The sequence below is a fragment of the Daldinia decipiens genome, assembly GCF_022478715.1.
Source record: "Daldinia decipiens strain CBS 113046 unplaced genomic scaffold F4813scaffold_16, whole genome shotgun sequence".
In the NCBI taxonomy this organism is placed as follows: domain Eukaryota; kingdom Fungi; phylum Ascomycota; class Sordariomycetes; order Xylariales; family Hypoxylaceae; genus Daldinia; species Daldinia decipiens.
Window position 1 is genome coordinate 407,585 of NW_026054559.1, and position 23,725 is coordinate 431,309.

The following is a 23,725-nucleotide window of genomic DNA, read 5'->3' on the forward strand; positions in this document are numbered from 1 at the left end:
TCCACGGCGAGAAGGAGTTCTACTTAACGCATAGCTTGGTAATTGTAATTGTTTACCTTTTGCGTATATTTCTGTCGTACAGCATTTCAAACCACGACGTGTGTAGAAGTTACTGGCCAAGAGTCAGATACGATGGCCAATCTGAGCTCATCTCGTCTGCAATAGTTCACATCGAGATGAGCAACACACCCTATGATTTACTACCCGCCAAGTATTCTTTTCCTTATCTCCGCCCTCCACACCTTTTAAAAGTAGGGATTACAAGGATTCTCGCATGATATATGTAAGTAGATCTGACATGCGTGGTGTATTACGCAGATGAGAAACCAAACTACTACCTAGTTATCACTTAAAAGAGTTTACTACTATGTAGATCCCGGAGATTGGCGGTGAAGTTCAAGAGGCCCTGCCGGAGCGGTCTAATATAATCCCGAGCATTCTTGGCTCGTTGGCTCGTCAGCTCGTCAGCTCGTCTGGAGAGCATCATCCCCTTTCTAGCAGGGGTTGTTCTTAGCGTTGTAAGGGATTGGCGAATCGAATAATTGCAATTTCTCTTTGTGCAACTGTTACACGGCTAGTTCTGGCAAACAATATAGCATTCGACTTACATGAATGTATCTATTATTCTATAGGTATCCTATTGGAATTAGTAAATAGCACGACATACTGGTGTTAGACTCCTGGTATACCGGGAGATAGCTATCATGCATGGTTTGGCTAACAACCAATAGCTGTCTGACCTAGTATCTCATACTCCACCTTGACAATGATTTCTCCTTTTTTTTTTTCTTTTATCCAAGTAGCTTTAGGATATGTCTAGGTTATGCTTTTAGCTTAAGTAAATAATTACCTACTCTTCGCTGGATTTATGTTACTATTCTGACTATCACTCACTTCCATACCTAGTCAAACGCGCATAACCCATGGATTCAGACTTACGAGACGACGAGGCGGCTCACGATGGCCAAACGGAATGTACACCACTGTTATCTGATTCGCAACCATTGAAATCTGCTACCAGCGATAACTGGGGGTCGGAGTTATGGCTTCTCGCGCAGTACTCTATTCCGCTTATAGCAACTTACCTTCTCCAATATTCATACAGTGTCATCACGACCTTTGTTGCGGGCCATATTAATGCAGACGCCCTCGCTGCTGCAAGCCTTGCTATGACCACGATGAACATCGTTGGGTTCGCTACAATTGAGGGCATGGCTACTGCCCTCGATACACTGTGCGCCCAAGCGTATGGCTCTGGCAATCTTTTAAATGTTGGGCTGCACGTCCAGCGCATGTGGTTCCTCATGATCTTGGCCGTCATACCCATTGGTGCTTTCTGGGTGTTTTCTCCGTGGGTGCTGTCCATCTTTGTGCGACAGCATCATTTGGCTGTCATGGCTGGGACGTTTATGCGGGTTAGCTTGGTTGGCCTGCCTGGATATGCGTCGTTCGAAGCGGGCAAGCGATTCCTCCAAGCTCAAGGGGATTTTAGAGGCGCTATGATTGCTATTCTTATATGCACGCCCGTCAATGCGTTCCTGAGCTGGCTTTTCGCTTTTAAACTTGAGATGGGCCTCGACGGTGCTGCATTGGGAGCTGCTCTCACTAATAACCTTCGTCCTATCCTACTTCTTGCTTATATACTTTTACCGACTGGGAAGTGGTCACACCAGTGCTGGGGCGGCTTCTCACGGGATGCTTTCTCTAAATGGGGACCTATGGTGCGGCTCTCCGTCGCAGGCACTGCGGTCAACTTAGGAGAATGGGCCGCTTGTGAGTTTTTGACTTTCAGCACGTCGTACCTCAGCACAAATCACTTAGCAGCACAGTCTGTCTTGATGACTATCTCGGTCGTCTCCTGGCATATCCCCTTTTCTATATCGGTCGCGATAAGTACGCGTATTGGCCATCTCATTGGAGCCGGCCATGTTGCGAGAGCTCGGCGCGCTGCTGTGTTGTACGCCGTAGTATGTGCGCTCATAGGCAGTGCCGACGGCTTAGTTATTTTTTCTCTGCGAAACCAGCTTCCGGCATTCTTCTCAGAGGACCGTATCGTCGGCGATCTCGTCTCCAAAACCATGCTTGCCGTTGGCGTGTTCCAGATTATAGATGCCATAATCTGCTGCACGAATGGCGTACTTCGCGGGCTCGGCCGACAGTCCGTCGCTGCTTGGGTGGTACTAGTCGTAAACTATATAATTACCGTTCCCGTGACGATATGGTTAGAGTTAGGGTCTCCGGGGTTGGAGTTGAATGGTGTCTGGATCGGGCTTGGTAGCGGTATGGTGTTGATCGCGATTATTGAGGGGCTCTATATGAAGACCTTGAGATGGCAGGATTGTGTAGCTAGCGTAAAACTAAGAGAGGGTATGTAGTTGAAGGTTTACACCGGCCGAGTCCAACCCCTTTTTAACTGTACTACTTCAACATGCCTTGTACGAGTCCAGGGGGTGCATGCGAGTGAGTTGAACTAATCTTTATTGTGATGCACCCAGTTGTATGAAGAGAAATGTTCGATGGTGCTAATATCTCCCCTTTCTAGAATTTCCTGTCGGCTCTCTGGATCGACAACGTTAAATTCCGACTGCACCACAGATACAAATTCGTATACTGGCTGCACTACGCCGGACCTTTCTTTCCCTCTGAAAGTATATGGCTATGGAACCCCTGATCCAGGATGCGAAGAGTAGGTTAAAAAGGGGCTTAGGGTAGAATGAGAGTGTATCAAATTTCCTATAGCTGAAGTAACTGCGGATAAATGATACTTCTTCTTTCCTCCACAATATTTGGCAAAATAGCCGGATTTATATCCTATATAATCCGCATGAAAGCTTTCTACCATGTATTTACAAGGGTTGCCTCTGGTCCCTATAAATTGATATCCTTGGAAGATGGGAAGGATTTAGGCCTTAGTCTGCTCGTTGTTGTTTATCTGGACTACAACTTCTTCAGGATATCCTTGATCCATTTTACAAGGCTTGCTAGAGCCCTGGATTTGACGGGACATCACCCTTTGTCTCCATTTAGCAGCGAATATAAAGAGTGCTGCAGCAAGGGTCACAGTTCCAGCCCAGATTTGCGCTTTCGTGAAGCCTCCATTCTCGCTTTGAATCAATGCACCTGCTGTTGGAGGACCCGCTAGTGATGCAAACGCCAATACGGAAAACACCATCCCAAATCGTGTTCCCAACTTACTGGGGTCCGCAGTTAACGATACGAGCCCTGCGACGAATACTATTGGAATCCAGAGTATTAGCGGCTTTTCGCGATGGGAGACGCAATTCAAAGGGGAAACTTAAACACTTACTCCCCTGAGCTGCCCCAGTGGCGAGCCCATAGAACACGGACCAAACGTATAAGCCGGCAACGGTATGGACAGCAATCCAAGAATATAGTAGTACGCCTAAAAGGGTAGTAGAAATGATCAGAGTGGAGAGGGAGCCGAAGTATCGATCAGCAGCGAAACCTAGAATAGGTCGTACTGGGATGCCGACGCCGGTAATGACTACGAGTAAATTCACGGCTGCTTCAGGAGTCTGGCCAATAATCGACGTAGCGTAGGTGTTGATATAGAAGAAACAAAAGTACAGAGCCCAGAACATTAAGAACACACCAACAGTGAACAAAATATAAACCGGCTCTTGGAACGCTGACCACTCAACCAATGGACCAGACTTACGAGGTGGGAGCCGTGGACGAAGTAGGAGGTTAATGATGATTGCAAATGCAAGAGCAACGTAGCCTTGAACCTGAACAGCTCGAGAAAAACCAATAGTAGATTGAAGATTCTGTACAATAAGAGGAAATATGACGCTCCCAGTCCCGCTCCCGGAGGAAGCTAGTCCTAAGGCCATTGCTTTGTTTTTCTTCCAATATGAGCTGATGACAGCTATAGCCGGCATATACAAGATGCCCATGCCGAGTCCTGTACACAACCCCTGCGCGAGGAAGATTTGCCAATACGTCGTTGCTAGGCTTGTCATGAATGTTCCGAGCACAATCAGGATCGATCCGAGCAGAGCTGTGTGCTGTGCGTATCCGGCATCGGCAGAGCGTCCCGAGAGTGTCCCCACGAAGAATGTGAGGAAGACCTGGAGGGAGCCTATCCAGGATACCTGCGACTCGGGTAGTGATAATGTGGTTGTGTAATAGAGCTGGTAGACACCGAATGAAGCGGAATATCCCCACGTAAGAGCGTTGATCAAGTGACCGGCAAGGATCTGAAGCCAGGCTCGAGAGCCACCATCAGGGGGCGGGCCTGGATCATCTTCGATCATCGGATGGAAGAGGAATCCTAAGATACGAGTATGAAGCCTCATTATTTGAAATCCGAAAACGAAATTGGTAATAAATTGGCTAATGCGTGTCACGGAAATTCTAATAGGAGAAAGCTTCTAGTAATAGAAATGGGAATATTTGATAATGGAGGCTAGATGAATACAAATTTACATCTACCTAGGAAGAAAAAACTATAGCGGATTAAGAGATGAACAATAACGATAGCGACTATATAGTATAAGGTTGCGCATTTTTATATACGTAGATCGAAGTAGTCTTATCGCTAAGGAAGGATACATCTGGGCAGATTCATAAGAGAAGTTCTATGAATGATTGAGTGGTAGTTGTCAATGGAAAGGCGCGATAACTGGGGCCTATAGGGTGGTATCGGAGGTCCCACCGCCATTTTGCTGCGTCTTCATAGCTTTCGGTGTTGTTTTTATGGGCCCAGCGTACTGTTGCGAGTTATAGGTTATTGTTCGTTTACTTTGATTAAATAATTTTGATTGTCATTCTGTATAATACTTACCCGGGACGAAGAAGTCCAAATATTTAGCTGTCAAGCTTGGCTAGTTGATGTCTTGCCTGCTCAGCGACCTGGTTACTCTCTAATCCAAATTCTGGCTCTTTTGAGCCCCTAATCTCCTGAGACATGGGCAGAAAGGTGTTTTCAGCTTCGTGCTTCTGGAGAAGGGCTATTGCGTTTTTACTCAAGCAGGCCGGTCTAATGCCCTTACCCTCTTCGCTGGCCACAAAATTGCTATACAGTAGTAGATCTTCGTAGATAATACGTTTAGGCGCGTATGGGTAGTCGGTGCCGAAGAGAACGTTTGATGGCGAGGAAAACGCTAAGAGCGCCTTGAGTTGTGGATTACTCGTGGAAAGGGCAATATCGTAGTAGAAGCGCCCGAGAGCATGTTTGCTAAAGTTCGATATTAAATCGTAATCATGTGTAGTCGGAAAAAGGATCTAAATACTTACGACTCAGTGACATTTGTATGGGACTGGCTTTGGAGGGTCGGCTCGGCAAGGAACCCAATAGCTCGCTGCGCAATAAAAGGGATCGTCCCGCCGGCATGACTCAGTATTATGTCAACATTAGGACAAGCGGTCGCTATTCCAGAAACAAGAAGTGACACAACGGCTCTTGTTGTAGCATGAGGAAAGTCAATAACCGGTGCGGGAAGATACCCTCCTACCTTTTCTGGCGTGATGTTCAGGGTAGTGGGATGGACAAAAACAAGTGCCTTGTAATTCTCCAACGACTCCCAGATGGGTCTGAAGTGCTCATCTCCTAACAGTCGCTCTCCGTACGAGGTCAAAACAATAACCCCGTTCGCCTTTTTCTCTGCCTCGAAGATGTGTTTGATTTCCTTAAGAGTTCCCTCAACATCGTTGAAATCCGGTAAAGAAGCAAAAAAGCCAAATCGACCTTTTGCCCTAGAGCAGACTTCCCATACTTCATTATTGACTGTCCGCGTCAGCTTTCTACCTGCTTCGGTAGGACCAAGAATGCTGGGACCTGGCGTAGGAAGGGAAAGGACAGAGAAGCCTTCCCCAATGGTGTCGCAGAAGCGTACACAATCTTCTAATGTCCAAGCAGGATTTGACCGGCCACTCGGATCACCCCCAGTATCACTTACAGCCTTTAAATAGCTCGGGGTGGTGACATGAATACTGTTGAATATTTTTTAGCTGACACGGTTTCTTTTAATCTGGGCAGTATCTTACTGGGTGTTGATTAGACCTGAGCCGTTAGTGCCAGAGACGGGTAGAGCCATGATGTTCAATAAGAGTTACGGTACAAAAAAAGGAAGTTGATGATTTAATTGAGTTTTGGTAGAAGAAAATTAAAGAGAAAAGGCGGGAAAAGGTAAGAAGTTGTATATACCTAGGTATACTTGCTACCAAGTGGGCGGGTGTAGTCTGTCATAACGTACAGTTGCGATCGGTATTTCGGTATCCGATCATATATTTAAGAGCGATCTTCCGTTCTCGAGTACAGCATAAGACTTGCCTAGATTTTGTGTAGCTGTTCACCACCACAGAGGCCGAAGTCGTGCCCGCGTGTAACAGTGCCGCGCATCATGTGTTTTCTACTATGAGAAAAATAGTAGCATAGGACTTTAAGCCTGCAGGATTGGCTTACGCCTCTTATACCTTGCTTCTTGGAATGCTTTTGTATACCTACCTACCTAACCTAGCTATGTACTTAACGATTCGTCTACACCTCCAGATTCACTTTCAAAATGATAACTATAAGCTACTTAATGCATAACTATAAAGAGAGACACCTATAGTATGTGACCTATACCTAGAACTGATCATTATTCTACAAATATATCCTACTGTTAACTTATAGCATCGCAGTTAATGATTGGGATATACAACCTTAGATTAGGTGCCTACATAGGAGGTAGTTTAATGATACATATAATTACCTACCTATGAATAACCATGCACAGTTACTCCCTATATGTATTGTTACTCCCTATATGTATTGTACAAGGTACATCGGTACTTCGTACTATGTGAAGTGCTTACATCCATGCGTACCGCAATTTTTGTCGGCCCGCCCTGCGTCATTAGGTACATAGATACCTACTGCCCAGACCCTCCGCATCAAGGATAAGCAAGGGTTTGCTTGCTCCTAAACAATCCAAATGTCCTCCCCTCTCCCCTCCCCAAACTTCCATCTACACCGACTCCTCATGTCAGCTGCTTCGTCTTGCATGAACGATCACCTGAACGGCCTATATTCGATAATAGAGCCGTTATGTCTAATTGAATAGACATTTATACATAATCCCGCCAAATGCATTAACCAACCAAATGCCTTATTCCTCGAGTTTCCTATTGACTGTTGGCAGTGATACAAGACTTAATTCGAAGAAAATTCGACCCAGTCTTCATTGCGCGCTACCATTGTAGTCTGAGCTTAGAGCCAAGATGGTCGACTGCGTATCATTCTCTGAGGGAGGTGATGCTCGGGCTATAACACCACTTGAGGTCTGATCTTGAAAATGCGAACGATCTAATCTATCGTCCAGAATTTTATCAGGTCCATGCCAAAAGTTCAGGTCAAAGTTTGACACCCATGCTCTGATCTTTGAATTACTGTTGTCCCTATCTATCTTGGGAACCTCTGTGTACTCGGTATCCAGTTCCTTTAGAGAGGTGTTCGTCTGCGGCGCGTCAACGAACTGGACCCATGCTCCAATACCCCGCAACGCGCTTGGATCTTTTACGTACGACGCCATAATAATGAATAGTAGGGGTGAATTGGGTGAATTGGAGGAGATGAGAATTGCTATGAGGATTGAAACTGGCCTCATTATAGCAGAGTTGCTTCCTTATATTTCGGCCATTTTCATTTTACATGCCATGCCATGCCTTCGTAATGCTACAAGAGCCTCCTCACCTCTGGTGTTTACCTGGGCTGGGTAAGGTGGACAGTCGGTGATTGACGGTGAAGGATCCTGAAATAATTGACCAAATGACCAGTATAAACAGGTATACCGTACTTCATATCGTGTACTTCAAGACCGCTACATGCCTACGGGTGGACCGCCTCTACAAACGGGCTGCAGTGGGTACATATATCGGATAATGGCAATGTTGGATTGGATGAAGAGTTGCGACCCTACGATGTTGCCGACCGACGCTAACCCCTTAATGGAGCGGACCGCCCTGTCAGCCCTGTCAGCCCTACGGTAAGCCCTACCTACCCTAATGCCCTATGAGCCGACCGCTCTTCACCGTCTTCACATCTCTAGGCCGTCTCTCCGGATAGCCATTGCCTACTCGAAACCGTGTAAAGTGTCTTGTGTATCTTGTTAATGTCATCGTTAATAGGCAATCTCTTAGATGGACCCCATCGAAGTCCTCTTAGAGCTTCAATTTACCAAATATGGCGAATAATCTTATACCTTTAGAAGGATTCCATCTGGAAGACCTCCAAGATACACCTTGGGCTCTCTTTGACATGGATCTCATAGAAGAGGATTCCGCTGAAATCGACATGCTAGTTGGAGACCCAAATTCTCACCAATTTGATATCCTTTCCGCTACAATCGACACTGTGTGTGAAAATACGCCGGGTCATGGTAGTACAGTCAACGGTGGTATTGAGCGGAGGCGGTCCGGTAGCAAAGAAGTATTGGGTAAGTCTAGACCCGATATGATCCGTCTACCCTACCTCGGGCTTAAGTTTTCAAGATATGAATAATCCAATCATTTTAAACGATTATGCATCCCTGGTGCTGTTTGCGAATAACCCATCAGCTCACCATCATGACATCGAGAACTGCGACTCGTCTAAGCAGAATACCATCCAAGCTCTTGCAGCTAAACTCGACCTTCAATATTCCTACGATGATTCTCTCCGGAAAATTCGGCTCCAAAAGAAGAGCTTCGGAAAGGACCTTGAGCAATACTCGCGACAGCCAGGGACGACGACTCAGGATTCCATAGCGCCATTCACACATCAGGTCTCTTCGCCTTCGCCTCATTGGAAACCAAGTAACACCACAGGAAGACGACTCAGAAACTTTCCTGATATAAGCAGCTTATCTTGTTTCCTTCATACTGATGTAACCATAGATATGGATATGTCATCTAGTGACTTAAACTTAGGTTAGTAACTAACAGAAATACCTTTCGGTGAGACATGATCCAATACTCATCGTTGGATAGGGAGTACTGGCTCGTTAAGAGGTGTAAGGAATAACTCTCTGGCAAACTCGCAATATTATGATCTTTCAGAGGACGAGCAAGACTGGAGCCGGATAGCTTCACGACCAGTACCCTCTTCATTGAGACGTGGCTCCTGGAATAGATTGTCTCGCACATTAAAGGAGGTCGGGGCTTGTTGGAGATGCAAATTTCTTCGTAAGAAGGTATGTCAATTGTTGTAACTTAATGAGCAATATACATGCTGATATATGCCAAGTGCGACCCTGATCAACAATGCAAGGCGTGCCCTAAGTCCGGAACCGTTAACTCACGATGGCAGGCTATAGGTTGCAAACGCGGTACCCTACTGGATCATATGCCACGCATCTCTTTATGCCCCAAGTCCAATGCGCATGGCATGAACGATACCAGTCCTATATTTAATCAAACGAAAGGAAGACCGGATATTCTAGAAGATATGGGTGTTGGTTCATGTCTTCAAGACGCCTCCGACCGCCTCGACAATGTTTTTGTCTCCGAGGGTGATACGTACATAAAAGTTGTGCTTGAGATTTTATGTTCGCCTATGGCTATCATGGCGAATAACTCTCTATCACTTAGACATGACGTTGAAGCAAATGCTATCCATATAGCTTGGGGTCTCATAGATATCACATCAGCGAAAGAAATCCTGCTCATCAAATCTGTGGAACACATTCTCGACGTCATCAAAGCTGCTATTACCTATGAAACGGAGTATGGTCAAGTAGGTTGAGAGTTTACGTATCCATTCTCTCATTTACGTTCTCCTCCAACACTAACTTCTACCTTTAGTCACAGGCCGTTCCACTAGCTATCAAGTGTCTTAGGAATTGTATCGATATATTACGGCTTCAGGATGGCGGCCACTTGACGTACGAGCTGCACGATGATTGTGGACCCGGTGTATGCTGTGTTCGACCCTTCCAGGAACTGAGTTCTAACATAAAATCCTTTACGGACGAGCTCTCGAAAATAATATTTAGAAAAGAGAACCGACTTCATGAAAAACGATGGTGGCTATCGGCTTTCTATAGCCTCTGGATTCAATCCTATGTCCGCCGAACCATCAGATTTCTAGAAAACCAACCGGAATTTCAATTTACGTCGGAGACGAAACAAATCTACTCGGCTTATCTCCTGCTTGCAGTAGAACTCTTCGACGCGACATCGGCTTCATTTGATCCTCTAACGCTGACCTGGTCGCTCGAGGAAGAACCTCAAAATATGGATGTAAGACTTATGAAGTACTATCGGCTAGCACAGAAAGCTCTTCTCAGCGAAGAATGGGCATACGATACCGTTAGTTCTGTCGATTATCTAAGGCGACTTTATTATGACGGTGACGTACCTTCAACCACACAGTCCAGGGAAGAGACACTATTGTCTCCTTCATCGTATATAGGGAATGATGATTCCGAATACCATGGACCATTTAATGCGAGACCTCCAAGCTTCCAATCTCACAAATTAACGCAGCCTCAAGGTCGATTTTCAGTCCCATTAAGAACCCGATCTAGTGCGAAGCGTCGGGCTGGATCCCCCTTACAAGATGTGAGCTTCATCCGGCGAAATGGAAGTTCTTCAAGCATGTTAGACAGCAGAGACGTACGGAATCGAGCTTTTTCGATAGCCAGTCCAGGCTCTCCAATGTCTTCCGCCTATTCATTTGCTTATGGTACCAGTAGTTCGACCAAATGGAATGGAAGTGGGGATAGCTTGGCGGAGATGGCGAAACTCTATGGAACTAGCCCACCTAACCCTCGCGATCAACCCGACTATTTAAGTCCATCGACGGGTCATAGATCTTCATTGCACCACAAGAGCAGCAACGAGAGCTTCCTTGAACTCCCAAGGACATTAAACAAACGACGGCCAATAAATATCCCCGCTTCTCCCAAAGATAGCCTTCCGGGTTTCTTCCTCTGCGAGTGTTGCCCAAAGAAGCCCAAGAAGTTCGAAACTATGGAAGAATTAAGGTAAGAGGTGTAATTCTATTTAGGGCTTATATGAATCTAGACTATCAATTATAAGCTCTTTATGATATGCTAACTATCCAACAGTGCCCATAAAGCAGAGAAACGGCACCAGTGCAGCTTCTGTGGTGCTCGCTTTAAGTCAAAGAACGAAGCTGAACGGCACGAGAACAGCCTCCACGTTCGAAGGCACGCTTGGGTCTGCTCAAACATGTTAAGCGTTGGCTATATGAATGTCTTCCAGGAGAGTGCCAGCCAGTTAGGCATATCTGATACGTGCGGGTATTGCGGAGAAGACTTCCCTCGGAACGGAGAGGGCGTGCCAATGTACGCTAATGAGCAAGACTGGGAGGACCGCCTCAATCATGTGAAAGAGGTTCACAAGTTTGGAGAATGCAACTCGGCGAAGCAATTTTATCGAGCGGATCACTTCCGCCAGCACCTGAAACATTCGCATGCTGCTACTTTAGGTCGGTGGATAAGTGCGATAGAGAGTAGATGCATGGTTGACCTCCCCGAACCGTGAGGTCCAAGGGATGAACACTAATTGGCTCCGAATATATTTTGAAAGTGTATCTACCTACTAGTTATGGGCTCATGAACTCGAAAAGTTTCTTGTTTTTTTTTTTTTTTTTGATATTAAGCAATGTCACCCTGAATACATTAACGCCGAATGTTACGTTCCTGGCATCATTGTCGCCTCTATTCCGACTTTTTTTTTTGATGGGGTAAGGTTGAGAGAAGGGTCTCGTGTGGCATGCGGTATCGAACGATTCCAGCGCCATACTGGCACATCTTATTATGCATGAAGGGTCATTCAAGGAGTATTGCAGATGAAGGTAGACTCAACCCTGGTTTTAGACCTGCAGATACCTGCAGATTCTTGAATATCTGTTTACAGCTGAGTCAATATACATAATAATATTCTAAGCAACAAGGCGCACAACCCATAAAGCCTACATATTACTCCAACCCGCAAATAGCGCCGAGTGGCGTAAACAATTACTCTCATAGACGTCCATAACGTAAAATTAAGATAAAACGGCTGCGTTCATTTGACCCGTAAACCCAATGCCGACCGATAATAAGCGGCCCTTTCGTAAATGGCCCTGTCTAACAAAACAAGAGGGTAATATTGGAAATTCTTTATAACATCAGACCAATTCACCAGATATCCTATGGTCGGTAAGTAGTAATCTTGCCAAAGGTGTCACTCTTGCCCCAGATGCCTGCTCTTAGTCCAGCCAGCTGGACGATCTGAGAGTGGTCAACGAAGAGGTTGACATCGACGCCGAACTCTCGAATGTACCTACACGAAACATAGAGTCAGCTTTCTAGGCCACATGTATACTAGAGAATCTTGAATATATAGGTAGATAATAAAGCTCACCAGTTGAAAACCGACGGGTCAGCCGCCTCAAACATGACATTCTCCAGCGGTAACTCTCGTAGAATAGCCTGTATGACGTCCGTGCGCCAAGTCTGCACATTCTCCGTGATACCCTCGCTCTCAATCATGACGCGCTCGACGCCAGCGTCCCGCACGAACCGCTTCGCCATGTTAATCACTTTACTCGGATCGCTCGTGCCGATACTCTGCAGCTCCGCAGCGGAGGTGTCGCCGCCGGCGCCGAACTGGATGCCCAGTTCGGGCTTTGGCTTCAGACCCGCCTTCTGCACGCGCTCCGCTAGCCGCAGCCAGTCGTCCGGCGGCAGCGACAGGAACCCGGCGCTCAGCTCGACCACGTCAAACCCCAGGCCCTTGCACTTGGCCAGGTACCTGTCGACGGCGTCTGGTACGTCGCCGCCGCTAGACGCCAGGACGTGCTCGATCCAACCGCCCGTGCTCACGTATACCCCGTGCGCGTGCGCCAGGTCGAGCAGCTGCCGCAGCGGGGGTTCCGCGAACAGGCTGAACGATCCGCCGGCGAACTTGAGCCCGTCGACGTGCGTGCCCATCGTCTCTAGCACGTCGGACAGGTACCGCGGGCCCACGGCGGTGTAGTATGGGCCCCGGATTTCGGTCACGGAGCGGGTCCGCGGCTTCGGCGGCGCCGGGTTGTGCCGCACGAACCGGAATCCGGAGTCCCGATCCTCAAGGAGGATTTTGGGCTGCGGTGATGCCGATGCAATTGCTGCTGTTGCTGTGAAGGGGCGGGATGTGATGATGGTATTAGTGGTGCTGGGCATAGGTTTAGGTAGACTTGCGCCCGTGGATCTGCCCGTGCGGACACAGCGTAGACTAGCGGCCGTGAGGGAGCGTAGTGGAGTTGCCATTTTAGGAAATTATGTTTTTATTCTAGTGGCTGGCGTTGTTCTTGCTAATACCTAACCTAGTTCGACTCGAGTCAGAGATTACAAAATTTCGTTCAAAGGCGTTTAGTAGCTACACTTCAGGCTGTCTGCTTGATCTATTATGTTTGGATTCACAAGTTTATACTTGGAGTTTTCCTGTTGTCTTGTCTACAAAACTGAGATAGCGTCACGATATTGCTATGATTAACGTCATATGATGTCAAAGAGTCTCGATATTTGCTCAGCTTCACCAGGACGGGAATGATCAACACAGGAACACGAAATCGCCCCTTTAGACCTCGGTATAGCAATATATCGGAGGAGATTTTCATTTACATACATTATATTTCTTGTTCGTTCTTGATCTTATGTCTTTAAGCCACGGTACATTCATTTACATCTGATTGGTTGGGACGTGACTTTTGTACCCATGTTCTGTAAAGTGGCATGTTTTGAATATTCCAAAGTCTCCAGTTGTAAATATATCAAATTATCTCAACATGGCTCAAACACCTATAAACATCTGTATAAGTTATGTATATTAGCGAAGATAACCACCTGCATATCTTAGGCACTTACTTGTCAACCTTATTAATAGATAGATTCCATGTATTATCGTGTTTAATAGCGGAATAGGCGTGATATTCAAACGCCCCACAAGAGGCGGTATAAGACCTACATAAGAACCGTGCCGCCTACGCCGCTATGGTACCTTTACAGCCCTAGTAGAACTCCAGAACCCTTAATGTTTACCTGCCAAGTACATACATAAGCAGGCATTAAGTAGATTCGAATGAGATATTGCAAGGGCTTCCCCTGCTTAGGTTGCATATATACGTGGTGTCGCGACTGGGACAAATGCCGTAGTGCTAAAAGTAGAAGCGTGCATGGAATTCTATTGGAAATGATTACGACCAAAAAGAACGGGTGTGGAGGCGTGAGTTGAGAATCAGCTTCTATTATTATTCCAGAACACTTCAAACAGGCATCAGATACGTATAGCTTAGTTTGCGTCTCACCATTTCGTCCCGATCTGGGCTAAGAACTGATTTCGTGCCCAACACTTATGGGGTGTAGTTACACTGGTTACCAAAGTCGAAGTAGTTTAGTAATGACATTGGACGCATTTACGACGTCGTGATACTATTGACTCGTAATCTATGAAAGGAACAACATGGACGCATTCTAATTTCTTGATTTTGTGGCGGAGACGCTGTCGTGGCCATGAGTGTTACCAGCCGATTTTCGCATCCCCCTTAACCATACAACCAGGTAGAATAGCCGCAGATTCCCCGCCGCTTGGGCAAGGAGTAAATCAACTCTAAATGATCAAGGACCGTCAGTTATGGATTCTTGAGAGTCATGATAGGCTTTGGGTTGATAATAAGTGTCTCGTAAATTATCATCTCTAGCTGGTTAACACGTACTCCTAGCAAGTCACTGGTGAGCGAGAGTATTGGCACATTATAGAGACGTGGGATCAATCCTGAATATGTTAGACAAACATATCGGCTTAGACACCGCTTGGATCCCTCGTATTAGAAAATTCATTGTTTCCTTACTTATCATTGGCTTTACTACATATTGGGTTTTTTCACATCTACTCATAATTACAACTCACTAACCTCAACACCACGTTACTACGAGTCTAATGGGTGATATGGATACTCAGCTGACTATCGAATATTAAAGATTCACGCACAGAATGAGTTGTAATTGAGTAATGTCCTTGTTGTCTCAGAAGTTCCTAAAGCTCAAGTATCATGTACAATATGGGTGGTATATAAACTTTTCTTAATGGGTCTATTACACCCAACAACACTCGTTTGATTCTTCAAAATAGCGAGTAACGAAATATTATGCCTTGACGTATTTCTCAACATGACGAAGCCGGGATTTCCTGAATTTAGCGTCCAGGATGAAGATGACGCAGCAGAGATCCTAGCGGAAATGTTCGTACTTTCCGACTACGTCTGTGATCTTGAACCTTGGGTGATTCTGTCTGACGATGCGGAAAGTACGCTTATATCAGCTCTCGATTGGATGTCGTACGCAGTACGCCAGCTCAACGACGCCAGGGTCAGGCTCGTCAATACTAACGAGGGGGCATGGTATGATGTCCACACTGTATTAAATCTCTTACGTATCTTCCAACCAAAAATCGAGAGTGTCCTGGAATATAATGAAGAGCTGAAGAAGGAGGCTAAAGCGAAAGAGGAACAAGGTGAAGGACAAGGGGATTGGGATTAAGCTCTTCATGGTGATGGCTTTTAGTATATTTACCACCTATTTACCACCTATTCATGCGCTATGGATGTAACTATCGTTCGCAAGGACTAGTACACGTGTTTTCCATCAATGACCCTTAATAATATCAGCCGCCTTCTCGGCAACAGCATACACTGAAGACAAGATGTTGCCGCGGGGGATAAGTGGGAAGATACTGGCATCAACGATGCGGATATTCTCCGTTCCGTACACGATAAGATTTGGATCTACTACTCCTCCCTTTCCCCTTGGTAACATGGCTGCCGAGCCGCAAGCATGGTACGCCGTAGTGACTGTGTCGAGAACGTACTTCTTAGCTCCGCCCAAATCCCCGACGTGGAATGCATCTGGGTGATTGCGCTTCCCGTCGGGCTTGAAGAAGGGTGCTAGTGCCTTCGAGGGGCGTAGTTGCGTGTCGAGTGCCTGAATGTGGTGTGCCATGATTTCTAAGTCAGCGGGATGCGAGAAGTACTGTGGGTCAATGTTGGGAATAGCGTCAATATCTGGGGATGATATATGGGTCGCGCCACGGGAAAAGGGGTGCGACTGAGTGCATCCCAAGCTGGCAAAATTCTCAGGGAGCAGTTGTGTGCCGACAAAGCTCTTGCCGCCCTCGTGCAAGTTTGTCTGGGATAGAAACATGAGCCACGCCATGGAGCTACTCTCTGAACTCTCGAGAATAGAACGGACTGTGTCGTAATACTCCTCTTCCTTAGCTGCCTGGGCACGGGGAAACTTGTCGAGCAGCTCAGTGATGTTGGGGGTAGGCATGTAGGCGTGAGACTGCATGCCGCCGATGGTGAAGGGTCCGGTTTTGTGCTCGGCATAGAGCTTCTGGGCCTGAGCGAGTGCCTCCGGTTCCTGCCGCATGAGCGGGTCCCCGGTCATGATGCCATCGACTACCTCGTAGCTCAATCCCGTCATAAGATGATCCTGAAGATTCTCACCGACCCCGGGAAGATCCACATGAACCGAAATTCCGTGACGGTCCAGTAACTTCTTACCGCCGATTCCCGAGAGTTCGAGGAGCTTTGGTGTAATATTGAAAACACCGGCTACGAGTATAACTTCTTTCGTGGAAGCGAACGTTTGAGCCTTACCGTCAACCAAAACTTGTACGCCTGTAGCTTTGACGGTACCGGCACCCGTATCGGTTAGTGAGATTCTCTGGACCTTGGCCTCCGAGATAACCTGTACGTTGGGTCTTTGAGCAATGGGAATACCGTAGGCTGAATTAGCGTAGCTCCGAGTTTTTGTTTCCGGATCGACTGTTGCCGTGTTGCTGTAACCTCCAATTGAATTACCCGAGAACGGATCTGAAGTGTGATGGGGAAAGCGTTATTCATTATTCACACATAATACTCTCATCATAATTTATTTCTATACTGATACGGTTTATCGAACTACACTTACCAGTATTACTAGCTTTATCCATGCTTTACATAGAGGATTCTGGATGATGCCTGGGAAGGACACTTTAATAGGGCCCGAAGTGCCACGATAATCGTCATGAATCCAATCGATTCCAAGATGGACTAGCATAGCTTGATCTGGCGGGGGTATAAGCGTATATGACTTCTTGTACGAAGGGACTAAGTTGGCCCAGTCTCATCCGGGGTTGCCTAACTTTGCCCAAGCATCAATTTCAGCCTGGGCTGGAGAGATGAAAGCTTGGCCGTTGATGGCTGAAGAGCCACCGAGGGCCTTACCCTGAGGATATCGAATAGATCGGCCTCCTAGGGCGGATTGAGGTACGGATTTGTACTGCCAGTCGGCATCGGAGCCCATGAGAGATGTCCAAAGGCTGGAACGTTGACCCTAGGATCGGCAGAAAGGTCCTTCCCGGCCTCGAGCACCAAGACTTTAACATCAGGATTTTCGGACAAGCGGTTGGCGGCAACGAGGCCGGAAGTGCCGCCGCCGATGATGATGTAGTCTGGAGAGAAGGAGGAAGCCATCGTGATAAAGTTGTTTTTGGAGATGTATTGAAACTAAAAAATACCCACAATACCCTTAACAATACACATAGAATTGAAGCAGGACTTTTCTAGGACATATATATTAAAGAAGGAAAGCGAAATAAAATAGCCTTGGTTTTACTCTATGCTTCCAACACTCACTCCATTACTTCCCAGTAATGAGGGGGGAGTTGGTGAGCCAATGAATAAATAGATAATTCATCACATAAAATGTGGGGTATATTTACTTCTATATACTGCTCCCAACAGGTGTAAATGTAAGCTTTTCTTATACAATAGTAGTGCGATAGAGCGTTCCAGACCTTGCCCCTTTCTTGTTGATTTTTGCGAGATAGAGGCACGTCTGAATTGCTATCAGAGGCATTTCGTGAAAACTTCAGGACCGAACTAAATGAGATTACAAAGTATGTTATGATATAAGACACTGCTACTTTGACTGATTTGGCTACCTAACCTACATAGATTATTTACCTCGGTACTTAACTTGTCAAAATGTTCAATCAGTTATATAAACAAGATCTGATTCATACGGAATACTAAACTAACACTTATGCTGTACGTACATTTAAATTATTGCCATTTCGATATTTTCTCATACTGTCTATTTATCGAATGAGTTTATCCCATGTTTACTGAAATGTATAAGAAACGCTTAATAGTATAGCGTTAGTTATAAGTAAAATCCATCTTAAACTAACACGTGTGTACTAGGATTGTCTAGTGTAATTTCGGGCTTCACCCGTAACAGCTAGATACCAGGTAGATATCACCTATGGTGGAGTGAGGCCCACCCGTAATACCTACATACGTGGAATGATGCTAAAAATAAGTATCGCGGCCAGCTAAAGCAGAATTGAAGCCAAGTTTTAATGTCTCTATTTAATTTCCAAGCTTCTTTTGAATCTGGGGTAGCATAAAATCCAATACAACGCTGCGAACACCACGAGCATTATGAGCCACTCCCGGGACGACGTCGAGCTTCGACTCGATACCCTCGTGCTTCCACGAGTCCTGGAGATCGTGGATAGTCTTAAACCTTCCTTGCTTAATAATTTGTGGTCCGCTTTCTTCGCCCGGTTGGCCCAAGTATTTCTTCACCCAGGCCCAGAACTCGTCACCGCCGTGAATGTCAGCGTCCTGGTCTCCAACTACGAGATGGATGGGGACCTTTTTGATAAGTTCTTTATTGACGGCCTTCCCGAAAACGCTCTCCGCATCCTTGATACCTGCCGGCCAGTTTTGGTCTTCGTCCAGGAACGTGGCACGGCCCGGAGCACCAGCGCTTACGGCAGCCAGCCTCTCGGGGTACAGGTATAAAAACCGGTGGGAGAACTGGCCACCACCGCTAAATCCCATGAGGAAGATTTTATCTGTCTCTATAGCAGGCCATTTGGTTGCCACCTCATCTAACATTGACAGCAGAGCGAGGTCGGGACGAAGGGTTTTAGACCGGTATAGTTTATAAGAGTCGATATCATTTGGTCCGTCTAGCCCGGTGGGGAATAATGGTAAAAGTACGGCACACGGCGTAGATTCGGCGAAGGGGACCAGATCATAAACGTTAAAAACGTCACGTCTAGTTCCGTGAACGGCTACCAACAGAGGAAGCTTATTGGGTCCCGGTCCAGCCCCGTCGGGGTGGCGTTGGTTGTAAGCCTCGGCGGGCACGTAGATAGTGTAAGACACGCGCGGGTCTGAGGCGAGTGACTTGTAGGGAATATGTCCGGTAAGAAGCGCATTCTTACGGAACTTTAGGGGTACCACCGAAGCACTCAATAATTTGTCCATGTTGTGTGGTATATAGTTGGTCTGTGTGTTTGTGTGTGTGTGTGTACGTATGTTACGCTATAGGTACCTATTGGGTTATACGGCAATTGGAGCCAAGATTTATATCGGGAAATAGATTGGCATGTGTATGTAAGTGACCTATGGCCTACCATATTCCTTTCGGCTCTGGGCGCGCGGCCTCTGTTTTGTACTCGACCGGCATATTGACATGTGCTCCGTTCCGTCGTGGTTCAATAAGTGACCAAGGTGGAGCGAATCTCGCCCTGATCTTTGTTGATCCTAGACGCCGAGCCGGCACTGAAAAGCGAAATTCGCTCCATTCAACATACCCCAGTCGACCAATAGCGGAATGCAGGCTGAGTCCAAATCCGCAGCCGGATTGGAGCACTTGGCTTCCGAGTTGTACGACGACTTTTTACTGCATAATGACGCGGACGTAGTGTGACAATTGGTAACAAATCTCAAATAGGTGTTTCTGTAAAACGCCGCTCGTGATAATGCTTGAGGGGTTTCACTCCAACGACCCCTGAGACATAACATGAGCAATTGATTGTTGAAGATAGGTTAGATAGGTAGGTGATGTGCATCAACTCTTTTTTTGGTGTTGTATCATACTAAAACGGTTATGATCGACGAGTATAGCGATAGTCTGTCTTCGTCGTAAACTCAGCCTGCGCCTACTTTAGAAACAACATCCCCCTGTAATGCCCAGCGCTGGGGCCTCGAAACGCGACTTACGCTCAATAGGATAGCTTTTCTGGGCATGAATGATACTTATAAGACATCCGACTCGTGAACATCTGCATTTACATTCGGATTCTATTCTCTATCTCACCACAACCCTCACCCAGCACATTTATACCAGCTTCGCAAAGATGGCTTACGACAACCCCTCGACGGACAAGATTTTGGCAGAGCCAACGGAATACCGCGAGAACATCTTGTTACAGACGATTACTCCGAGTAGTATGGACGATGTTCCTAAGGAGGGCGAAGTGGAAGAGTTCGATCCAAAGCTTTCTCGCAGAGTAAAATGGAAACTCGACATCTTCATCCTGCCGCTCTTATCGAGTGTTTACTTCTTCGCTACGATGGTTAGTCGCACATTATACCAACCGCTACTAGGGTTTCCCTTGTACTCGGCAGTCTATACTAACTGCCGTATAGGGCAAATCTGATCTCGGAAATGCCAAGGTGGCTGGCCTCAGCGATGAGCTTAACCTCTCTCCCGGGGACTTTTCGAATGCGGCGACCGTGCTTCTGGTGGCAACGATTATTTTCCAACTTCCGGGAACGCTCTTGATCAAGAAGATTCACCCGAACAGACAGTTCAGTGGAGCCATGATAGTGGTAGGACCAACGCAGACTCCAGCTCACCCTTCTGATCTGGGATTTGGCTAACGGGGATTTTTGTCTTGCATCTTAACAGTGGGGTTTTTTGACTGTCATGTCAATTTTCATCACCAATAATGGACAGTTGTTAGCTATTCGGTTTCTCATTGGAGCAGCCGAGTCCTTCGTCCAAGGCGGTATATTCTGTACGTTCATATTCCTTTAGCAGCCTAACTTGCCTAGGCGCATACTCCTCATCCTATGGCTCGTTTCCTAACTCAAAGTTCTCTTATAGACCTCTCCTTTTGGTACCAATACTCCGAGTTCGCAACCCGAGGTGCTATTCTTGCTTCCATGTCCACTATTGCCGGCGCTTTCAACGGCATGATCGCCTATGCTATTGATACCGGCCTAGATGGCGTCAATGGATGGAGAGCGTGGCGATGGATCTTCCTTATCGAAGGTATCGCGCCTATGGTATTTTCTCTTGTTGTATTCTTTTTCTTGCCGAGTAGTCCGACGCAACTAAAATACGGATTTACCGAAGAGGAGAAGCAACACATCATCCAAAGGAGCGCCAAATCACACAACACAGAAGAGGGAAGCCTAGAGTTCAAGAAGATCTGGAAAGTATTACTGGACGGTCACTTTTGGCTCTTCATACTCACCAGCTGTGGAGGCTCCTTCTGCCAGTCGTCACTATCTAATTTCCTTCCGGATATAATCCAAGGTTTCGGATACAGCGACGTCAACGCTCAGCTGTTCACCATCATCGTGTACGTGAGTGGCTGCATTGGAATTCTACTCTTCAGTAGGATTGCCGATAAGACGAACGCCCGAGGAATTGTCCAAGCAGTCTCTCTCATTCCGGCAGTAGTGGGTTACGCAATCTTGATTTGGGTTACGAACAAAGAAGTTCGATTTGCTGCGACATGCTTAATTGCATTCTCTATTTTCCCCACCACCGTGCTACAAATGTCATGGGCTGCCATGTCCTTTATTGGTTACACGCGAAGGTATGAAGCCCCGTTTACTCACTGTCGATTCTTAGTGACTAATAACTAATAACCTATAAACAGGGGTTCGGTTTTGGCATTTTTCAACGTATTCCCGCATCTATTCGCTATCTCTGGAAACCAGGCTTACCAGGACCCCCCATATTGTAAGCCAATTATCCAATAGAATGTTCTCCGATAACATCTCACTGACCCACTCCTTAAAGACAGCGTTGGTAATTCGGCGGCTCTGGGGATGACCATCATGATGCTAGTCGCGACGATATCCCTTAGATTTTACCTAGCCTACCTGAACAAGAAGAAGGCAGAAAACCAATATACAGAGAAGTCTAATGAACTTAGACTCCAGAGTATTGAGGAGCTTGGTGATTACCACCCAGGTATGTTGAACTATATCTCCTATTACCTCCATCATATGTTACATGAACTAACTAGCTATACTATAAAAGACTTTTTCTACACCCTATAAGTTACTCATGCGTGAATCGCGTGGATCTACTCGCCAGAATTAAAATGAGAATGGATTGTATATTACTCGGACGATTGTAACTTGAAGCTGGGACTTCGGCCTACTCTACGTTCTCTTTACCTGAGACATTTTTTTCTGTCTGTGTACACAGGGAGTATATACCAGTGAATCCGAATTGGGTGAAGGTGGAGTATTTGGGGTTTTGCAATCTTCATATCTATGGGGATTATTAGGGAAGAGAATGCATGTATATAGGCGCTTAAGTGAACATCATACAATGGGAAATACTGGAGCATGTTGGATAGATCATAGTTGGGTTTAATTATTACTGGTTTGCTATCGGCATGCTAAAAACTTAGTTGCAACTATCGTGTTCTGAAATTTATTGCCTACCCCCAGCAGGAATGGATGGTCTTATAACAGAATCAACATACTGCTCAGGTAGTCCCCACTGCATCATAGCTTCCTCGATTCCATCGTTCATACGGTAAATATATTCGTTTCTTGGATGACTTGGTCGGATTCGGCGGAAGTCGATATATGCAAGGGCCTGAATCTTCTCAGACGTTTTTTCTTGATCAGTTGATTCAACTTCCCCCTCCCCTTTGTCTTTCGCTGTAGACACAGATGCCAAACCTTCAACTTCGATAAATCGTCGTTCATAAGCCCACGGAACACCTTCGTTCATATCCAACCATTCTTCGTCATCTGGATGTAGCCGATAGATGATACCGTAGATGCCGTCTGTTTTAGTCCTGTCTTCCACGATATTGGCATAACCCCGCTCATTGATAATCCATGTCCACCCGGATAGGTACGCAAGGCCAACGGGTGTAGATCTAGGACACCGCTTGCGCATTTGTACCGAAGAGAGGTTGGAGCCATATGCGAAGTATAGAACTTCATCTCGTTCATCCTCAATAGGAGGCTCCATATCGACTTGTAGTAGAGTGTTGTTTTGAGTTACGGAATGATAAAGTGGGTCCTACGGCCGGGATGCGGACAAGAGTTTATCGGTAGTGACACCAAATGACCCCACTCGGCGCCGGGCTATTATCTAATATGTAGTAAGGAACCTTCGACTCTTTATAATCTACCAGAGGGGTATCCACTGACCTATCCAGTACAATTAATCGCGTAAAGGAGCTTCAAGTATTGTAGTTTTCGGTTTGATGTTAAATATCAAATTTTTTACAAAATGTTGAATGTTTTACAGTCACTAGACACGGCATAGATATTTTAATCGGGTTTCTTTTTGTATTGTTTCTTTTTTCCTATGTATCTAGCAATATTAAAACGAATATTTTGTCCAATTTGCAATCCTTTATTTCTTGATGTGGGGTTGATTGTCATGTTAGTTGGACAAGACAAAGAAAGTCACAATCTACGAACCAGTCACTTTATTCTCTTTAAGTTTAGCTTATTCAACTTTCAACACATACATACATTGGCATCCTTAGCACCGCCCCCTTTAGTACTAAGACTACCAAGTTTCTGAAGCCCATGTTGTAAGCGAGGGACAATGGCTCGGGGACTCAGTCCTAAGTCTTGCCGTTTAACAAAGATTAATAATTGGGAGAGCTCCTGGCTAAGAAACTGACGTAGGTAGTT

General features: G+C 46.1%; 11 protein-coding genes across 11 annotated transcripts; 4 read left to right on the plus strand and 7 right to left on the minus strand.

Moving 5' to 3' along the window:
- The first annotated feature begins 412 nt into the window (after positions 1-412).
- On the plus strand, positions 413-3,061 carry F4813DRAFT_359269 (MATE efflux family protein). The gene is made up of 2 exons (XM_049243309.1): positions 413-2,460; positions 2,543-3,061. The coding sequence occupies exon 1, from the start codon at positions 924-926 to the stop codon at positions 2,373-2,375; it is 1,452 nt and encodes a 483-aa protein (XP_049099652.1). The 5' UTR covers positions 413-923; the 3' UTR covers positions 2,376-2,460; positions 2,543-3,061.
- On the minus strand, positions 2,496-4,755 carry F4813DRAFT_396202 (putative monocarboxylate permease). Its single transcript, XM_049247801.1, has 2 exons — positions 3,308-4,755; positions 2,496-3,234 (listed from the first exon to the last, which is right to left on the minus strand). The coding sequence occupies exons 1-2, from the start codon at positions 4,317-4,319 to the stop codon at positions 2,903-2,905; spliced, it is 1,344 nt and encodes a 447-aa protein (XP_049099653.1). The 5' UTR covers positions 4,320-4,755; the 3' UTR covers positions 2,496-2,902.
- F4813DRAFT_359274 (2-amino-3-carboxymuconate-6-semialdehyde decarboxylase) lies at positions 4,307-6,377 on the minus strand. Its single transcript, XM_049243310.1, has 4 exons — positions 6,010-6,377; positions 5,260-5,955; positions 4,808-5,200; positions 4,307-4,733 (listed from the first exon to the last, which is right to left on the minus strand). The coding sequence occupies exons 1-3, from the start codon at positions 6,057-6,059 to the stop codon at positions 4,831-4,833; spliced, it is 1,116 nt and encodes a 371-aa protein (XP_049099654.1). The 5' UTR covers positions 6,060-6,377; the 3' UTR covers positions 4,307-4,733; positions 4,808-4,830.
- An 810-nt stretch (positions 6,378-7,187) lies between these two features.
- F4813DRAFT_389427 (uncharacterized protein) lies at positions 7,188-7,613 on the minus strand (the record flags this gene model as incomplete). Its single annotated transcript, XM_049246833.1, has 1 exon — positions 7,188-7,613. The coding sequence occupies one exon, from the start codon at positions 7,611-7,613 to the stop codon at positions 7,188-7,190; it is 426 nt and encodes a 141-aa protein (XP_049099655.1).
- Positions 7,614-7,830: 217 nt separating this feature from the next.
- F4813DRAFT_71844 (uncharacterized protein) lies at positions 7,831-11,609 on the plus strand. The gene is made up of 7 exons (XM_049248818.1): positions 7,831-7,991; positions 8,134-8,441; positions 8,497-8,913; positions 8,974-9,176; positions 9,230-9,718; positions 9,787-10,970; positions 11,055-11,609. Exons 2-7 carry the CDS (start codon positions 8,189-8,191, stop codon positions 11,491-11,493), a joined length of 2,985 nt encoding a protein of 994 aa, XP_049099656.1. The 5' UTR covers positions 7,831-7,991; positions 8,134-8,188; the 3' UTR covers positions 11,494-11,609.
- Positions 11,610-11,914: 305 nt separating this feature from the next.
- F4813DRAFT_71876 (putative sulfonate biosynthesis enzyme) lies at positions 11,915-13,650 on the minus strand. The gene is made up of 2 exons (XM_049248819.1): positions 12,358-13,650; positions 11,915-12,276 (listed from the first exon to the last, which is right to left on the minus strand). The coding sequence occupies exons 1-2, from the start codon at positions 13,242-13,244 to the stop codon at positions 12,144-12,146; spliced, it is 1,020 nt and encodes a 339-aa protein (XP_049099657.1). The 5' UTR covers positions 13,245-13,650; the 3' UTR covers positions 11,915-12,143.
- Positions 13,651-15,143: 1,493 nt separating this feature from the next.
- On the plus strand, positions 15,144-15,512 carry F4813DRAFT_389430 (uncharacterized protein; the record flags this gene model as incomplete). The annotated part of the gene is made up of 1 exon (XM_049246834.1): positions 15,144-15,512. The coding sequence occupies one exon, from the start codon at positions 15,144-15,146 to the stop codon at positions 15,510-15,512; it is 369 nt and encodes a 122-aa protein (XP_049099658.1).
- Positions 15,504-17,488, minus strand: F4813DRAFT_396221 (putative GMC oxidoreductase; the record flags this gene model as incomplete). The annotated part of the gene is made up of 4 exons (XM_049247802.1): positions 15,504-16,846; positions 16,940-17,137; positions 17,228-17,294; positions 17,342-17,488. 4 exons carry the CDS (start codon positions 17,486-17,488, stop codon positions 15,618-15,620), a joined length of 1,641 nt encoding a protein of 546 aa, XP_049099659.1. The 3' UTR covers positions 15,504-15,617.
- A 505-nt stretch (positions 17,489-17,993) lies between these two features.
- On the minus strand, positions 17,994-19,481 carry F4813DRAFT_71929 (alpha/beta-hydrolase). The gene has a single exon (XM_049248820.1). It carries the CDS (start codon positions 19,295-19,297, stop codon positions 18,389-18,391), a length of 909 nt encoding a protein of 302 aa, XP_049099660.1. The 5' UTR covers positions 19,298-19,481; the 3' UTR covers positions 17,994-18,388.
- A 691-nt stretch (positions 19,482-20,172) lies between these two features.
- F4813DRAFT_389433 (MFS general substrate transporter) lies at positions 20,173-22,114 on the plus strand (the record flags this gene model as incomplete). The annotated part of the gene is made up of 7 exons (XM_049246835.1): positions 20,173-20,391; positions 20,465-20,647; positions 20,727-20,835; positions 20,925-21,645; positions 21,709-21,791; positions 21,852-22,025; positions 22,095-22,114. 7 exons carry the CDS (start codon positions 20,173-20,175, stop codon positions 22,112-22,114), a joined length of 1,509 nt encoding a protein of 502 aa, XP_049099661.1.
- A 329-nt stretch (positions 22,115-22,443) lies between these two features.
- F4813DRAFT_359292 (uncharacterized protein) lies at positions 22,444-23,374 on the minus strand. The gene is made up of 2 exons (XM_049243311.1): positions 23,231-23,374; positions 22,444-23,164 (listed from the first exon to the last, which is right to left on the minus strand). The coding sequence occupies exon 2, from the start codon at positions 23,046-23,048 to the stop codon at positions 22,497-22,499; it is 552 nt and encodes a 183-aa protein (XP_049099662.1). The 5' UTR covers positions 23,049-23,164; positions 23,231-23,374; the 3' UTR covers positions 22,444-22,496.
- Between the last annotated feature and the right edge of the window lie 351 nt (positions 23,375-23,725).

Bases quoted from the DNA above. Each gene is read 5' to 3' on its own strand.
- F4813DRAFT_359269 (XM_049243309.1), top strand. From the start codon at position 924: ATGGATTCAGACTTACGAGACGACGAGGCGGCTCACGATGGCCAAACG.
- F4813DRAFT_396202 (XM_049247801.1), bottom strand. From the start codon at position 4,319: ATGAGGCTTCATACTCGTATCTTAGGATTCCTCTTCCATCCGATGATC. The intron at 3,235-3,307 runs GTAAGTGTTTAA...GGATTCCAATAG, and splicing joins CACTGGGGCAGCTCAGGGGA to TATTCGTCGCAGGGCTCGTA.
- F4813DRAFT_359274 (XM_049243310.1), bottom strand. From the start codon at position 6,059: ATGGCTCTACCCGTCTCTGGCACTAACGGCTCAGGTCTAATCAACACC. The intron at 5,956-6,009 runs GTAAGATACTGC...AATATTCAACAG, and splicing joins TCAGGTCTAATCAACACCCA to TATTCATGTCACCACCCCGA. The intron at 5,201-5,259 runs GTAAGTATTTAG...ATCGAACTTTAG, and splicing joins CATACAAATGTCACTGAGTC to CAAACATGCTCTCGGGCGCT.
- F4813DRAFT_71844 (XM_049248818.1), top strand. From the start codon at position 8,189: ATGGCGAATAATCTTATACCTTTAGAAGGATTCCATCTGGAAGACCTC. The intron at 9,719-9,786 runs GTAGGTTGAGAG...TTCTACCTTTAG, and splicing joins ATGAAACGGAGTATGGTCAA to TCACAGGCCGTTCCACTAGC. The intron at 10,971-11,054 runs GTAAGAGGTGTA...ACTATCCAACAG, and splicing joins GAAACTATGGAAGAATTAAG to TGCCCATAAAGCAGAGAAAC.
- F4813DRAFT_71876 (XM_049248819.1), bottom strand. From the start codon at position 13,244: ATGGCAACTCCACTACGCTCCCTCACGGCCGCTAGTCTACGCTGTGTC. The intron at 12,277-12,357 runs GTGAGCTTTATT...TGTTTCGTGTAG, and splicing joins GACCCGTCGGTTTTCAACTG to GTACATTCGAGAGTTCGGCG.
- F4813DRAFT_71929 (XM_049248820.1), bottom strand. From the start codon at position 19,297: ATGGACAAATTATTGAGTGCTTCGGTGGTACCCCTAAAGTTCCGTAAG.
- F4813DRAFT_359292 (XM_049243311.1), bottom strand. From the start codon at position 23,048: ATGGAGCCTCCTATTGAGGATGAACGAGATGAAGTTCTATACTTCGCA.